The sequence below is a fragment of the Musca autumnalis genome, unplaced genomic scaffold (genome assembly GCF_047663935.1).
Source record: "Musca autumnalis isolate F117 unplaced genomic scaffold, ASM4766393v1 scaffold_2, whole genome shotgun sequence".
NCBI lineage: Eukaryota > Metazoa > Arthropoda > Insecta > Diptera > Muscidae > Musca > Musca autumnalis.
This window is the reverse complement of record NW_027411755.1, coordinates 239,366,336-239,384,676: the sequence shown is the minus strand read 5'-3', so window position 1 is coordinate 239,384,676 and position 18,341 is coordinate 239,366,336. Positions and strand designations below refer to the sequence as shown.

Below are 18,341 nucleotides of genomic sequence, written 5' to 3'. Positions count from 1 at the left end.
ATACTATGGCGTCAATGACTTTTGTGGTCATCTACTATGGAGTCAATGACTTTTGTGGTCATCTACTATCGAGTCAATGACTTTTGTGGAAATCAACTATGGAGTCAATGACCTTTGTGGTCATCTACTATGAAGTCAATGACTTTTGTGGTCATCAACTATGGAGTCAATAACTTTTGTGTTCATCAACTATGGAGTCAATGACCTTTGTGATCATATATTATGGAGTAGATGACTTAAGTGGACATCTACTATGGAGTAGATGACTTTTGTGGTCATCTACTATGGAGTAGATGACTTTTGTGGTCATCTACTATGGAGTCAATGACTTTTGTGGTCCTCTACTATCGAGTCAATGACTTTTGTGGTCATCTACTATAGAGTCAATGACTTTTGTGGAAATCAACTATGGAGTCAATGACTTTTGTGGTCATCTACTATGGCGTCAATGACTTTTGTGGTCATCTACTATGGAGTCAATGACTTTTGTGGAAATCAACTATGGAGTCAATGACTTTTGTGGTCATCAACTATGGACTCAATGACCTTTGTGGTCATCTACTATGAAGTCAATGACTTTTGTGGTCATCAACTATGGAGTAAATGACTTTTGTGGTCATCTACTATGGAGTCAATGACTTTTGTGGTCATCTACTATGGAGTCAATGACTTTTGTGGTCATCTACTATGAAGTCAATGACTTTTGTGGTCACCAACTATGGAGTCAATGACTTTTGTGGTCATTAACTATGGACTCAATGACCTTTGTGATCATATATTATGGAGTAGATGACATCTACTATGGAGCAGATGACTTTTGTGGCCATCTACTATGGAGTCAATGACTTTCGTGGACATCAGGTATGGAGTCAATGAGTTTTGGGGTCATCAACTATGGAGCAGATGACCTTTGTGGCCATCTACTATGCAGTAGATGACTTTTGTGGTCATCAACTATGGAGTCAATGACTTTTGTGGTCATCGACTATGGAGTCAATGGCTTTTGTGGTTATCTACTATGGAGTAGATGACTTTTGTAGTCATCTATTATCGAGTAGATGACGTTTGTGGTCATCTACTATGGAGTAGATGACTTTTGTGATCATCTACTATGTCTTTTGTGGTCATCTACCATTGAGTAGATGACTTTTTCGGTCATCTATTATGGAGTATGTGATTTTTGTGCTCATCTACTATGTCTTTTTGTCATCTATTGTTGAGTAGATGACATGGGGGGTCATCTGATATGAAGTAGATGACTTTTGCGGTCAAATACTATGGAGTAGATGTCTTGTGTGGCCATCTACTATGGAGTAGGTGACTTTTGTGGTAGTCTATTATGGAGTGAATGAATTCCGTGGTCTTCTACTATGTAGTAAATGTCTCCTGAGGTCATTACCAAGGAGTAGATGACTTTTGTGGTCTTCTATTATGGAGTAGATGACTTTTTGTGGTCAAATACTATGGAATATCTGACTTTTTGGGTCATCTACGGTGGAGCATTTTACTTCTCAAATTTGGTGAGAAGAATGGTTTAAATTTTCTTGAATTCTACTTCCTCCCAATTTAAGCATGTAACCTCATCCCATACTGTTTCATTTGATTTTCATTGTTTTATTCACATTTTGCCGTAGACTTAACTGTAACTCAATAAAACAAAAAACTTTTAATATCAATTTCCAATCTAGTGAATAAATAAATTGTTTACATTTTTGAAAACATGTCCCGCCATTAATTTTAATTTAGTCTTTATTGAAAAGTATCACTTTCATTTTTTGAAAAAAAGAAAAAAAAAACAATCCTCAATAAAGCGACAATTTTTCATTAAAGAATTTTCTCTTTCAAAATCTCTTATCTCGTACCATTTTTTTTTTTTTTTTTTCTTTGGAAAGCCAATATTTGATCACCACGAAGTCCAGAATATAAATTAACATAATGTGAGGTATGTGTCTTAAAGGCACAACGTAGAGGAAAATGTGTCAGAATAAAAGTTCCCCCTCTCTCCCATTCCCTACGTTTCTTTTTCACAACAACAATCAACACCTTTCCCTTTTGTTTCGCTGTTGATGATAAATGTTTTGTGAATGTTGTCATTCGGCTACTTCTCCTCCTCGTCTGAGGCAAGCAAGCGACTTGTTGCTGCTGCTGTATCAGCTTCTGGATCAGCCAGCCACCATTCCTTGTTGGTGTGGACCAACAATTTTAGTTTCGGTAAATCACGAGACTAACTAATGATTTATGACATTTAACTTAATTTGTTATTTATTTTTGTTTTCGATTTCGAGCTTCATTTTTGTTTTACTTTGTGGGGAAAGGCGATGCTAAAATTGGAATATTTTTGGCCTGCATAAAAAGATTGGTTTTATTTGGAGGCTGCTGCACTTTTGCTTTCATTGCATTTGTATGGGGATGGGGACTTTCATTTTCATTGTCTCCATTGTGGCTACATGAATTGATGAACTTCATCCAAACCAAACCAGAAACAGGTTAAATTATGTGGTTTTCTCCACTAAATCGCATTAGTAAAGAAGTTCGTGAGGTGCGTAAAGTGACCGACCGGCTTAGATTTGTACGTTTTTTTCCAACCTGAACAAATTAACAATGCCATGAACTATCCAAACACACACAAGCACATGTGGACAATTAAAATTTCTTAAAAGATTTGTTTTTCTTTTATTTTTTCATGTTTCCTATCAAAACCAACCTGCAAACTGGTGTAAAGACAAAAAAGAGCAGCTTGAGCCACAAAGAAATTGTGGCACAGGTCTCATTATAAAAATTAAGTGGTAATTTATACATGAAATTAAAACCGGAAAAACATAAATTTCAACATATGATCAGTGTCTTTAATGGAGGGGGAATATCACAACCAGCAAATGTAAGCCGAACATATGATCACTTGTTTCCACTTATTTTGAAAAGAAACGAATCCAAACCAAATGTTGGATATCTAAAATGTTTACCCCATGTTTATTTTCGCCCGGTATTTATAAATTGCAGTCCACTAACTCATCATATCGAACTGCTTAATGTCTCACTTATACTACACCTAAGTCATCTCGATTTCCTGTCTTTGAAAGTATACACGAAGAAGGCTGAAAGGGTCTTTTTTCAACAGTTAATTTATTGGGAATCAGGGAAATAACAATTTGAAGGAAGCAAACCGCTAAATATCAAAATATTGACATTGGTCTGTTTCGAACAAAGACAGCCAAAACTTAGAATCGACCTCCAAATACGCGGATATCTTATTCTGGTTTTCCTACTTGGGATTCCATGTTTTATAATTCGAATTGTACATCTATTTCACACTAGAGTGGTTTCATGGAAACGTTTAGGGATTCATAGATTGAGTTCCCCACAACCGCAACTTTATGATATTGTTCTAGTTTTTTATTGCTCAATTTGTGTTCCTAAACCCACCTTAACGTACTGTTGCAGTTCCCGTTACATTCAATATAATGCAATTATTTTACCTCAATGTAAATAAATGGAAATTCTTTATAAGGTGCGACTTGATGTTGCTTCCCGAATAAGTATTACAGTTATCAACAATAGAAGGGATTGAGTGCTGGAGTTACAACGTGTACTAAAGAAGTTTACTTGCGGCTGTTTCCGCAGTAAAAGTAGTATGTACGAAGTCACGACTTTGGTACTGCGATTCGTTCACATCAAAAATTTCAAACCGATCCTCGGACAGTCCCTAAACTAGTTTTGAGAGAAAATTTTTATTTTTTTTTAAATTCCAAAACAAAAATTCCCGATTTGTTGTTTTTTTTTTTTTTGAAAAAAAGGATAATTATCAAGGTTTTTTGGAAAAATTATTTTTAAAAAATCCTCCATCATGAGAAAAAATATTTAAAAAAATCCATGTTTTTGATTTTTTTTTTAATTCAGTTTTTTTTTGAGAAAATATTTTTGAAAAAATATTTTTTTTTAGAAAAAATATTTTTGGGAAAATTATTTTTTTTTTTTTTGGAAAAAATATTTTTTTTGGAAAAAATATTTTTGGAAAAATTATTTTTTTTTTGTAAAAAATATATTTTTTTTTTTTTGGAAAAATATCTACGGTTTTATAAAAAATTAGTTTTTTAAAATCCACGATTTGGAAAAAAATTTGTTTTTTTAAATCCACGATTTGGAAAAAAAATTGTTTTTTAAAATCCACGATTTGGAAAAGAAATTTGTTTTTTAAAAGCCACGATTGGGAAAAAAAAAATTTCAAAATGCACGATTTGGAAAAAAAATTTTCTAAAAATCCACGATTTGGAAAAAAAAATTTTTTAAATCCACGATTTGGAAAAAAATTTTTTAAAAATCCACGATTTGGAAAAAATAATTTTTAAAGATCCACGATTTGGAAAAAATATTTTTTAAAAATCCACGATTTGGAAAAAATATTTTTTAAAAATCCACGGTTTGGAAAAAATACTTTTTTAAATCCACGATTTGGAAAAAAATTTTTTAAAAATCCACGATTTGGAAAAAATAATTTTTAAAGATCCACGATTTGGAAAAAATATTTTTTAAAAATCCACGATTTGGAAAAAATATTTTTTAAAAATCCACGATTTGGAAAAAATATTTTTTAAAAATCCACGGTTTGGAAAAAATATTTTTTTAAAAATCCACGATTTGGAAAAAATAATTTTAAAAATCCACGATTTGGAAAAAATATTTTTTAAAAAAAATTTGTTTTTTAAAATCCACGATTTGGAAAAAAAAATTAAAAATGCACGATTTGGAAAAAATATTTTTTAAAAATCCACGATTTGGAAAAAATATTTTTTAAAAATCCACGATTTGGAAAAAATATTTTTTAAAAATCCACGATTTGGAAAAATATTTTTTAAAAATCCACGATTTGGAAAAATATTTTTTAAAAATCCACGATTTGGAAAAAAATATTTTTTTAAAAACCCACGACTTGGAAAAAATATTTTTTAAAAATCCACGATTTGGAAAAAATATTTTTTAAAAATCCACGATTTGGAAAAAATATTTTTTAAAAATCAACGATTTGGAAAAATATTTTTTAAAAAACCACGATTTGGAAAAAATATTTTTTAAAAAACAACGATTTGGAAAAAATATTTTTTAAAAATCCACGATTTGGAAAAAATATTTTTTAAAAATCCACGATTTGGAAAAAATATTATTTAAAAATCCACGATTTGGAAAAAATATTTTTTAAAAATCCACGATTTGGAAAAAAACATTTTTTAAAAATCCACGATTTGGAAAAAATATTTTTTAAAAATCCAAGATGTGGAAAAAATATTTTTTTAAAAATTCATGATTTGGAAAAAACATTTTTTAAAAATCCACGATTTGGAAAAATATTTTTTAAAAATCCACGTGTTCGGAAAAATATTTTTAAAAAATCAAGTTTTTGGAAAAAATATTAAAAAAACCACGTTTTTAGATAAAACTTTGTTTAAAGAACCACAGTTTAAAAAAATCGTGTTTACAAATCCACAGTTTAAAAAAAATATTACATATTTAAAAAACCAAGTTTAAAGGAAAAATATTGTTTAAAAAAAAACACATTTTTGGAAGAAATATTTTTAAAAGATCCACGGTTTTCGAAAAACTTTTGTTTGTTTAATCCACAATTTTGAAAAAAAAAGATTTTTTAAAAATGCCATGTGTTTGGAAACAATATTTTTTTAAATATCCACATTTTTGGAAAAAAAATTGTTTGAAAAATCCAATTTTTTGGAAAAATATACACATTTGTGGAGAAATAATAAAAAATGCACCTTATTAAAATATTTTTTGAAAAATCCATGTTATTGAAATATTTTTTAAAAGCTCTACGATATTAAAATATTTATTAAAAAATTCACGTTATTGAAATATTTTTTTTAAAAAGTCTACGTTATTGAAAAAAATTCTTTTTTTGTCAGAATCCACGAAATGGAAATATTTTTATAAAATCTACGACATTGAAATATTTTTTAAAAAATCCTCGTTATTGAAAAATAAATTATTTTTCAAAATCCACGTAATTGAAATATTTTCTACCCTTTGAAAAAAAGATGCAAGGTATTCGAAAAACTTTTGTTTTTTAAATCCCCAATTTTGAAAAAAGATGATTTGAAAAACAGGTGTTTTGATTTTTTTTTAATTCACGTGTTTGGAAAAAATATTGTTTGAAAAATCCAATAATCCATATTTTTTTTTTAAAAATACAAAATTTTGAAAAAATATTTTAAAATATTTTTTTGAAAAATCCACGTTAATGAATTATTTTGAAAAACTACGATATTAAAATATTTTTTAAAAAAATTCATTTTATTGAAATATTTTTTTAAAAAGTCGACGTTATTGATTTTTTTACAGAATCCACGATATGGAAATATTTTTAAAAAATGTACGATATTGAAATATGTTTTTAAAAAATCCTTGTTATTGGAAAAAAATGTCTTTTTCAAAATCCACGTAATTGAAATATTTTCTACCCTTTGAAAAAAAGATGCAAGGTATTCGAAAAACTTTTGTTTTTTAAATCCCCAATTTTGAAAAAAAATGATTTGAAAAACAGGTGTTTTGATTTTTTTTTTAAATTCACGTGTTTGGAAAAAATATTGTTTGAAAAATCCAATAATCCATAATTTTTTTTAAAAATACAAAATTTTGAAAAAAATATTTTTTAAAATATTTTTTTGAAAAATCCACGTTAATGAATTATTTTGAAAAACTACGATATTAAAATATTTTTTAAAAAATTCATTTTATTGAAATATTTTTTTAAAAAGTCGACGTTATTGATTTTTTTACAGAATCCACGATATGGAAATATTTTTAAAAAATGTACGATATTGAAATATGTTTTTAAAAAATCCTTGTTATTGGAAAAAATGTCTTTTTCAAAATCCACGTAATTGAAATATTTTCCACTCTTTGAAAAAAAGATCCAAGGTATTCCAAAAACTTTTGTTTTTTAAATCCACAATTTTGAAACGTGTTTAGAAAAAATATTGTTTGAAAAATCCAATTGTTTGGAAAAATAATTTTTTAAAAATACTCATTTTTAAAAAAAATATTTTAAAAAATGGACGTTATTAAAATATTTTTTGAAAAATCCACATTAATGAATTATTTTTTAAAAGCCCTACGATATTAAAATAGTTTTTAAAAAATTCATGTTATCGAAAACTTTTTTTGGAAAGTCTACGTTATTGATTTTTTTTAAATCCACAATATTGAAATATTTTTATAAAATCTACGATATTGAAATATTTTTATAAAATCTACGAAATTGAAATATTTTTTAGTAATATTTTTTAAAAAATCCACGTTCTTGGAAAAAATATTTTGAAATGTTTTTTAAAAACCCTCGTTATTGGTATTTTTTTAAACGACGTTATTGGAAACAAATAAGAAAGTATCAGTCAGGTGTACCACGAGTTGGCTTCAAAATATGCCGTCATTGTCATATATCAATTTTTTTTGAAAACAAATTTCAAATTCATGGAAATCTCGAAATCTTAAGTTACGTTAGGGCATGTTTATATTATGGCCTTTTATTACAGGGTTAACCTTCTTTATGAGGATTTATTTGAAATATAAGCAATGGAATTGGCATTTGAAATCCAGTGGGTTTGTTAAATCCGGTTATATAATAACGTACTATTAAATTAAGATTGGAAGGAATTTTTGAAAAAGTTTTAGAGTTATGTTGCACTCTAAAGGCCTACGTACATAAGCTGCTCTCCTGGTTGCCTTGCTTGCTTCTGATAAAAGAATAAAAAAGAAAAGGGCACCCCAGTTCGAAATTTGCTCGGCCTCCAAAAATTTCAAACAGATCGGACACAAGTCCTCAAATTGCATTTTTCCCTAACTATGTATGGAATCTACCCGAAGAAGTGGACCAATATAGTTGATAATTCACCAGATCTATGTCTGGAGGACATAATATGATGCGCAATGTTTGGAATGAATCGGATTTTAGCAAAAAATTTTGAACTTTTGTAAGGGAGGTACCCGAAGGAATGGACCGATATGGTCCATCTTCGAATTAGATCCACGATTGGAAAATTTAGAACACATCGGTAGATCCATTTGAGAGTTATCATGCTTATCAACCAACCAGCTCGTGGGACCGACAGAGCTAAATCGAATTCAATCCAAAGCCGTTCATTAGATTCATTTTATAAATTTTAAATATCTATTTAACATAACAAATCTCCCACTTACCACTTTGTTCGGCTTCCTGCTGGTGTTGGCGTTGCTCTTGCAATGCCTGTTCACGTTTCTTGCGTTCCACCTCACTCCAGCTGCAATGGACACTGCCATCACGATGTAAACTCATGTTCTCCATAGATTCCGGAATTTCCAAGTCATTGAAAATGTGACGCTGCCCGGTGGCAGCAACACGGCGATATAATGACATAAATTGATAGAGTAAAGCCCAGGCCTGTTCCTCTGACAGTGGAGCCTTAAAGGATTCCAAAACAGTTTTAATATTGACACAATCCTTGGGATTACTGCAATTGTAAATGGAAGGCGGGGGCAAGGGTGGGGCTGTACATTTGTTATTGTTGTTGCTATTATTACATGCTGCCACAGATGACAGCTTTTGATCACTGCATTTTATATCGTTTTCATTTGTTTTCAACGATTTTGTGGAAAGCAACAATTCTTCGTTGGCGCTATCCGGAGAGGTGGAAAGGAAACCTTCTTCGGCATCTGAAGTTTGCAGCAATTGTTGTTGTTGTTGATGTTGACATTTTTTATTATTGCTAACCAGAATTGTTTTGGATTTGGTTTTGTTGGATTTGTTCAGGGTATGATGATGTTCCTCCGGTACGGAATTGCTGCTTGAGCATTCATGAGCGCCTGCGTCATTTGTTGTCGCTAACAACATGTTGGTGGAGTTTTCAGAGGGCGTTAGTGCTTCCGTTGTTGTGGTTGTTATTGTAGGTTGCAGGTGTGGTTTGCCACCTCCTCCGCCCTCATCAACGGCACGTCGTTCATTACTGCCACTGCCGGATTTTTGCTGCTGCTGTTGTTGTTGTTTATGTGGTTTAATATGATCGCTAAATTTTTCTTGAATTTCTGTGGTCATTTTTTTTTGTTGTCGTCTGATAATCGCTCTATTTCCAAGGGGGTTTCTTCAATTGATTTGTTGTGGGGGAATGGTTGGGACAATTACAAGACAATGACAACAGTTGGGGAATTTGTTCACTTTTTCACATTTAGAAGAATTTAATTCTTTCAAATTTTTTGTGATTTTTATTTTGCATCAAAATGATTTTGGGTTTGAACTGTTTGTAAAAACTTAAAATGATTTACAACAGAAGAATTTTGTATTTTCAATTTTATTTTTGTTTTTTTTTTCCTTTGTTTTATTTATGGGGGTCAACTGTGATTATCACAAACACAATAAACGTCGGGTACGGGATGTACGTAAATATGACGCGACAAACACAAAACACATTCACAAAGAACAAAAAAAATTCGTATTTTTAGTTTTAATTTCTTTATTTTGTTATTATTTTTTGTTGTTGTAGATTTTTGAAATTTTCCTTTAATTAGTTTGACATTAATCTGCAATACACAAAAAAAGAAGTAAATAAAAATAGAAACATTACAAAAACACGGGGGTGGATTTTAAAAATTGACTTTGTTTTGAAATAATTTTCGTTGTTTTTCTGAGTTTGCTTTAAGCTTTAGTTGTCTGTTGTTTGACACGCACTTTTTTCTGAAGCACAACAATATTCGTTGTTAAATTGGAACACAGAACAGAATAGTAAGATAAGTAGAATGCAGGGATGGGACAACCATTCACTATTGTTGTACCTTTTTAAGTACTTTTTTCAAATAAACAAGTAAGAAAGTATCAGTCAGCTCTGGCGACTGAGACAGCCTCGAACCTAAAGAAAATAATTAAACACAGTACTTCAGAGATCTACAGGGTTTTATGACCAATTTCTCAAGAAGTATGGATTTGCTCCCAAAGAAAATGAATGAAAAAATCTATAGAACCCTTGTTTTTCTTGAATTCTTAAAACTTCAAAATAAAAGCAACAATTGGGTTTGTTTACAATGTATTTTTTGAGCATTTTATGAAAACCGCGAAAAATGAATGAAGAGTTAAGTTTTCTCCACATAATCGAGTTGTGAATATGATAAACTGATTGTTTCAATGCAAATCTCACCAATTTCTTCCATACAAATGGTCTAAGAACAATTTTAAAAATCATTGAATTCGATTGTTTTTAAATTTTTTTGGCATATTATTCAAACACCACACACACATACACAGTTTGTTTATATTGTTTTGATGTTTTAGGCATACTCGAATTAAAAAATTTAAATTTACATAAAGCTTTGGTTAACCTTTCTTATTAAACCATGAGTTTTACTATTAAAAAGTACGGGAACGAAGCTTTAGTATATAAAAATTGTTTCATAAATAAAGTCCCAATTTACATTAGGCGAGTTTACTTGCGGCAATTGTCAGTTTATAGGTGAGAGAGGGTGCTGAGAGGCAAAGGGTTACCATATGCCTCACCTCTCTCTCCTACAAAATGACAATTGCCGCAAGTAAACTCGCCCAATGTAAATTGGGGCAAAGACTTTCCATCTCTGCTTAAGTGTATTTAAGGGTTTCTGTCACGCGAAAGATTTGTGCAGTTTATATTTTCTTTATGAGGATGTACAATAGGGTTGCCTATTTCATTGCGGATGTACGAAATTGGGGAAGGTTAGGATTTTTATACCTTCAGTCCAAGGCAAATTTATATAAGGTATATGCATGCATTACAACAACTAACAAATTTACAAAAACAATATTGTTGTTATTGAAAATTAATTGTCAAAGAAAATATTGAATAATAGGGTCGTTCCAATTTTTTTTTTTCAGGAAAACAAAAACATTTTGAAAATCCACTAAAATTTGAATCAAAATGTAAATATAACGCATTCAGAACTCTCGTAGGTAATTTTTGTTACACGTTTAGGATGAAAACCAGTATTTTATGGTAACAAATTTCAAAGATTCAAATTTCATGAGTACATTTTGAAAACTAAATTTACAAAAAAAAGTAAGAATACAGGTGATTGTCACTTCTACCTTATATAAATATGCCTTGCTTCAGCCTATAATCTAACAAGGTTGTAAACCATGGCAGAACTACCAGGTAGTGGTATCACACCAGCTGATCGAATATGAAAAGTCAAATCCCTTTATAAAAAAATTATTTTTGTTGTAATTTCCCCAACAACATAAAGAAAGTTTTGACATAACATATTCAAAATTTTACGATGGCACTACCTGGGTAATTGTGCCATGGTATAAACCATGGTACCATGGTATAAACACTTTGATACGACCAAAACTGTCCTTCATCGGAATAATGGTTTTGGACCCCAAGTATTTTTGGACCGAAGCGTGTCTCAAAGAATTTAAAATCGATTTATTTAGTATTTCTTACGGAGATAGATTAGGTTCGAATATGTATTCTATCGCTCCACTTCTTCGATCCATTGTTCGAAAGAGTGCAGTTTGGGACCAGTTCTCGGATCGTTATGCCTTTTATGCAACAGGCCCCCATTACGAAAATCCGAGTAAAGTAGCTGTCTACTACGGCAGCAACTTGTCCTCTAACCTAAGCTAGTATGCTTTCTAACCTATTCATTGTGCTCACAATGCATAAATCGTGACAAATTTTGTCATCAATAGTGAGATTCTCTAACTCATTTTGTGAGTTACCGTCAAGAATCGGTTAAATTAAAATACAAAGTTTTGAATAAACATTTCAAATAAAAGCTGACAATACTCTTGATATCGATAGAACTTTACAACTACTTTTTATTCGTCGCTAACTTACCGACAAACATCGTTAATTATCGATATTAGAAAATCGATTTAGAGAATCGATATATAAGTAATCTGTCAGGAGGTCACAGGCATGTGCCAGATCCATCCGCTATTCGGGCAAGGTCCAGGTATCGAAGAGAGAGAACTCTTCATGCACAGAAATTTTTTCAGAAACCTGTGACCCTATGCTTCACAATTAATTAAGCGGAAATGAAGAGAGACCTCGACACATAAGAAGCATGGCATTCTTGCTGAAGTCATATCTGATAAAAGACTAAAGACCAAGTTCGACCTAATAAAAAGATTTCAGAATCACATTTGAATTAGGTCGAACTTGGTCTTTAGTCATTTACCAGATATGACTTAAGCAAGAATGCCATGCTTTTTATGTGTCGAGGCCTGAAGAACTTAAACAGTTGCCGAGACATCAACCCACCTTATGGAACACTCTGTTTCACTCTACTAGTCTTCGGCTTCTTATTTTTGATTTCCACAAACGACTGGCTTCTACAAATATGTTGGATTATTCAACCATAACCTCTCATCATTGGGAGGACTAGTGCCTCCAGAATCTTCGCTACTGGCGGCATATACGATGCTGGCATCCTTAGCTCCAGTAGAGGGACTAGCCTGGCTGAAGGCTGTTACGACAAGTTTCTTCCAGTTGTTTAAATAGTGTTGTGGGTCTAAAGCCTATCACAGAAAATTTCTGAGATTGAAAAATAGGGTTTTGGTTATAAATTCTGAATACATAAAAGAAAAGTTGTTATCGTAGTAAAAATTTGTAGATTCTTGCAGGTTCTGGAACATTCATTTTATTGAATAACTAAATGCATATAACTAAAGGCATCTTGAATTCTACGAGATAAACTAAATTGCGAAAACTTCTGATAATGTTCAGGCCTACGACGGGAACGGAGTATCGATCACTTTTCTATTATGTTCAGACCCACGATAGCTCTTGACTTATCCTTGTATTCTGGCCCACGACGGCTTCTGAAGGGAATGTCGATCACTTTCTTCTTAGGTTCTGACCCGCCACAGATCTTGATCGATTTGCTCGATCACTTTCTTCTTAGTTTCTGTGTTGCGACGAATCTTCAACGAAATATTAATCACTTCTTAGATTTTGGCCCACGATGGCTCTTCAGACTCAAGAACGCCCTTGAACGAAATATTAATCAGATTCTTCCTAAGTTATGACCCAAGACGACTTTTGAATGTACTATCGGTCATATTCTACTTAGGCTCTGTTCAATATCGATCATTTTCTTCTTGGACTCTGTTGGACGAAATATCGATAACACTTTGCAACAAAATGGAGGTGAAAGTCTGGGGCACCGAAAATTCTTCTTGGGAAAGAAAGGCCTTGTTGTGTATATTAGGAACCCCGCAGGACAGATCCGCAGTGAGTCGAACTTCCGCGTTATGGCGTGATGAAGTTTTTGCTACACTCACCAAGGGCTTTCATCTCCAAAAGGAATTATCTCTGCCCCAAAACTTGTGTTCACAGTTTAATTTGTTCCTAAGGTTCTGGCCCAGGGAGTTTTTTGAGTGGAGTGTCGGTCACTTTTCTATTATGTTCAGCCCCTCGACGGTGATTGAATTGAATCTCGTTCAATCTCCTCTTATGTTCTTGTCCACGACGGGTCTTGAACGGAGCATAATTATGTTCTATCCTACGACGTCTTTTAAACAAAATGTGCATTACTTTCTTTTACGATTCTGAAGTGGTTGCAGCGAGAAAGGACCAACAAAAAAATGGAAAACTCTCTCTCTCTATTTAAAAACTACACTCTTCAATATCTTTCCTGAAATTTTGTTATATTTGTTTGCTCTATAACTTAAACAAGCTCAAAGATGGACTATATTGAAGACCGCTTTCTTGTACCTCCTGCACAAATTTTCAAAATTTTTGTTAAGTACAGGATAAGCACTGTTCGAGAAGTCCATGTTTCCTGACATAATGACTGAAATACTCAATGAAATCCTAGGGTGGTGAACTAACGATGACTGTCCAAAGGAATGTCTACCAAAATTAGATACATTTCCAAGATGACCGACAAAGTTCTATTACTTGAGGTATTTTCTCAGCAAAAGTACAATACTTTTGCCCCGTTTTTACATTTTAATTCCGCTTCTAGGATCGTGTTGAAATTATAATAGCGAGTAGTCGTTGTGATCATGACTACAAAATTATATGTTGTTGTTATATGAAGTCAATTCATTCTGAGACTTGGGACCCGCATTTCACAATGGTACAGAGTGGGTAGCCAGTGGAATAATTAGGTCCATTGCTTATGAGACCTATTCCACAAAATCTTAAAAATTCGCATCGGAAACCTCCAAAAATTATTTCGTCACCTACGAACTTAATTTAATTGCGGATCTGTTCAGAGTATGCACTTTTAGGTCCACCATCCCTGCGCATCAGCACGCAGACTGACGAAAGGACATAACCTATATATATCATGCATTTCTTGAATTACTAATTATCCATTACTAATTATCATCGTCAATACGATTTTATCAGAAAAAACAAAACATGGACCTAATTAACGATTTTTGGTGAAGACCTCAAGTGTAAATTTACAGCTAGTTCGGTTAAAAATGTTAGCTAAAATCCTCAAAATACCGAAAATCGGCGGTACCGTTATATTCGGGCTATTCCAAGACATGGACCTATATTGACGATTTTTGGTGGAGAGTTTTCGGGACCACTAAAAACCTCAAATATCAAATTACAGCTAGTTCGGTCAAAAAATTTAAATAAAATCCCCAAAATACCTTAAATCGTAAGGTACCGTTATATGGGGCTATACCAAAACGTGGACCTATCTCGGCAATTTTTAGTGGAAAGGTCATTTTTGGTCATTGGGAACCTAAAATGTCAAATTTCAGCCAATTCAGTTAGAAAATTTAGCTAAAAGTCTCAAAATACTTTAAATCGGCAAGTCGTGGACCTATCTCCACCATTTTTGATGCAGAAGTTTTTTTACTTATTGAAACTCCAAGTGCCAAGTTGAAGGCAATTTGGGCCGAACATTTAGCTAAAATCCTCAAAATAGCTTAAATCGGGAGGTAATGTTATGTATTGTATGGAAAAGACGACTTAAATCGACTGGATTTGCTAAACCAAGCATAGTTTAAACGTGGCATAATTGTATATGTAAACCCTTCGCTTTCCCTATGTATATGTTATCTTTAAAACCCATAACTTGGCAACCCTTTTATTCTATTTTTGACACATTTCGCCTCTATAAACATAACGGTAAAAATATCTCACGTGTCCGCAAAATCAAATAATCAAACGTATAAGTTTACCCAAACAACAACAACAGCAAATAAAATGTCAAACATATGTTTCGTTGAAATAAAAAGAAAACCTTAAAGAAGAACCTGCAAAAAGTTAAATACCTACCACCCCACCAAACTGGCACCAACAAAACAACACTTGCAGTCTGTAAGTTACAGAATTTTTGCAAAAGAAGAAGAACAAGACATTATGAAGAATAAATAAACATTAAAAACGAAGAACACAACAACTATCGAGAGCCAAGAGTGTCTATTTAAACGACATTAAACAATCATCAGCTACAATAATTATTAGGTGCAGCATTGGAGGTAGTCATTTGAGAAAAATCCTACGCGCCGCTGCCACACGCATGCAACAGTATTCTGCCAGTTAGTTAATCAGTTAGTTGGCAGAACGGCTGAACAATTGTTCATATAATGGTGTACAACACACAATAAGAAGGCATCCATCTGAGCAGAAGGCGCAGAAGGCAACCGTATATGTACCTACACAGGTGGCAAGCAGGCAGTCTGATGGTAACATCATTGACAGTGTTGTCAAAGGAGGCGATTTTTGGCGTTTTTTTATTTATTTCATTTTTAAGGAAATGTGTCTTTTTGAAGTTACATATTTTGAAGTTCCCATTTTGTGGAGTAGTATATGTTTTAAGATTTTCCTTTTAAGAGGATGAAGGGGAAAATCTATAGTATATCAGAATGAAACTCAGATCCAGATGCAGTTCCACCTCCTTGAATGACTCTAAGGCAAATATAAGACCATGCCTATTGGGGTTTCGATGATTCGTTGAATCCTAAACCGATTATGGGGTCAACTTTGATCGACTTTTAACATATTCCACAAAAACCTCAGACAAAAAATCAACTTTAAAGCTATGGACAAAACTTTAAAGGACGATAGGCAAATTTAATTAAAATATGTATGTATTTGCAACTTGTCGAATACACAAGTTCGAGTGTTTAGTTTAACTGTATCGATCTGACACTTTATAATTTGAAAAAAAGTCTTCCTTAAAATTTATATTTTTCAATTTGGCGTTTTTTTTGCAGTTCTCCAACATTACCGATAAGCACTATTGTCATCATCGTTTGTGTCTTATAATGAAGCCACAACCAAGAAACTGGTTCTCTGTAAACTTTTTAAAAATAAAATACTGAAATGTTGTAAAAACGAAGTTAGCAAAGGTTTGGCACTGTTGCTGCTGCTTCAGCTTAGAACCCGTTTAGCACCACTGATGACAACTGTCAACATTTAATGAATAACAGGTACTTAGGTTGTTGTTTGGTGTTTCTTTTTATTATTTGCATTAAATTTTAACATTACTGCTATATTTGTATTTCTATCTTATTCGTTTTTGTTGGTTGCTTTAGGCCGGAACAATTAATGAACTTTTTTGGGCATATCGAGCCCTTCCCGCAAAAAAGGTGTAAGCGACAAAAAGCAAATTTTACAGGAGACGGTTTTTAGTGAATAACTTTTGATCTAACCAAAATTTTTAATTAAGTATTGGCATAGTTCCGCTACTAAATGCTATTTACTAAAAAATAAATAAATTGTGAAATATCTTTAATATAACGGTAATTAGTGTCGCTTACATCTTTTCCGCTGTCACGCAATCAGAATGTTGCATTAAGAAGTGGCGGTTACATTAAACAATTTTATTTGAAACAAATCATTTTTAGAGTAATTCACATCTATAATTTAAAAAGAAAGCTATTTTCTTCAATAGCAAGTAGGTATTTATTTGAAAAATTTTAAGATTAAAGCGTATTTCTTGTAATATAGTCGAATGACTACGTGACCGAACTGGGCTGTAATGTTAGTGTCAAATTCCATACGACATTTTATATATTTATTGCTATGTTCGATGTACATATATTTGGGGATATATATTTTTTGGAGAAAAAATATATTCATCAGAAAAAAATATTTCCCATAAAGACTTTTTCATTTGATAAGTTTGAAAAAAATAAAGCCCTAATAAACATGTGTTTTTTTTTGATTTCAAAAACAAAAGATTGAGACAACTTCTCCTTTTTCAATGAATTTTCAGCGATCTCAAACCTATCTGCAAGAATTCTACTTTTTACGAGAAATTAGGGATGGGTAAGTCGACATTCGATTAATCGATTAATATACTTTTGGAGCCAAAAGACTAAAGTATAGTACACATTGACAAGCAAAACTGACAGTCATCGAGGTCTATTTCGTGAATATCAAAGCCTAATTGAAAAATTTTTTTTATAATCTCTAAATAATACCGTAAATATTGTATTTCAAACGTTTTTAGCTAAATAAAAGTTGTTATTTGCCGGAAAATTATCCTTAAAGTACGTTGACTGTCAGTTTTGACTGTTAGTGTGTACTCCCCTTAAAAATCGTAGTCGACTTTTGTCTGGAGGGAAAATCGCATAATCGATTATTTTGTGATCGATTTTCGAGTTTGTCAGCGCTTTACCAGTAGTGGGATTCTGCAGCGCATTTTTGCTGTTATCGATAATTGTCGGTAAAATTAAAATTTTTATAATTTCGATAATTAACGAATTTCTTCGGTAAGTTAACGATGAATAAAAAGTAGTCGCTAGCTTCTACCGACACTAACAGTGATGCCAACTATTCTTTAAGTTTTTAGTCATAATTTTGCGGTTTATTTTACCGATTTTTGTCGGTAACAGCAAAAATGAGTTACAGAATCCCACTACAGATTTAAGCTATGTTCCAGAACTAAAAAGTTTTTACGACTTTTACACATGTAACCCGAAAGACCGTTCCCATACACAAAAAGGTTGTAAAATGTTCACTTCTCTTTAAACAAAAATGGCGCTGAATTACGCTCTCTTTAAAAACTTTTTACTCGACTAATTTCAGCGTGTAAAAAATAGTAACATGGTTGCCGGCGTCTGATTGGCTGGTATGCCGACTTTGACATTTGTTCCAGTTTTTTTGACATATTTTTCATTTTTCCGTTCCCGAACTATTTCAAAAATCGTTTGCGTGAGAACAATTTTTTACAGTTCTCTCTTTTACGAGTTTTACTATTAAAAAGTACGGGAACGAAGCTTTAATAAATCCACTAGGTTTCAAATGTCAATTCCATAGCAGATACGTCAAATAAATCCTCATAAAGAAGGTTAACCTGGCAAAGAGCTCTAGCGCAAACGCCGTTACAGATTTTTTACAGTTTCAAAAGAAAACTCG

The 18,341-nt window shown here is 32.1% G+C and overlaps 1 protein-coding gene across 4 annotated transcripts in view; it reads right to left on the bottom strand.

The window, feature by feature from the left end:
- Positions 1-18,341, bottom strand: part of spir (spire type actin nucleation factor) — a 261,309-nt gene that overhangs the window by 236,097 nt on the left and 6,871 nt on the right. For 3 of the 4 annotated variants that reach the window (XM_073971127.1, XM_073971130.1, XM_073971128.1), the window contains exon 2: positions 8,203-9,555. In XM_073971127.1, the coding sequence (XP_073827228.1) occupies positions 8,203-9,073 (871 nt within the window). In that variant the 5' untranslated portion in view covers positions 9,074-9,555. The remainder of the gene's footprint in view (positions 1-8,202; positions 9,556-18,341) is intronic. The other variant, XM_073971129.1, reaches the window with a different exon arrangement.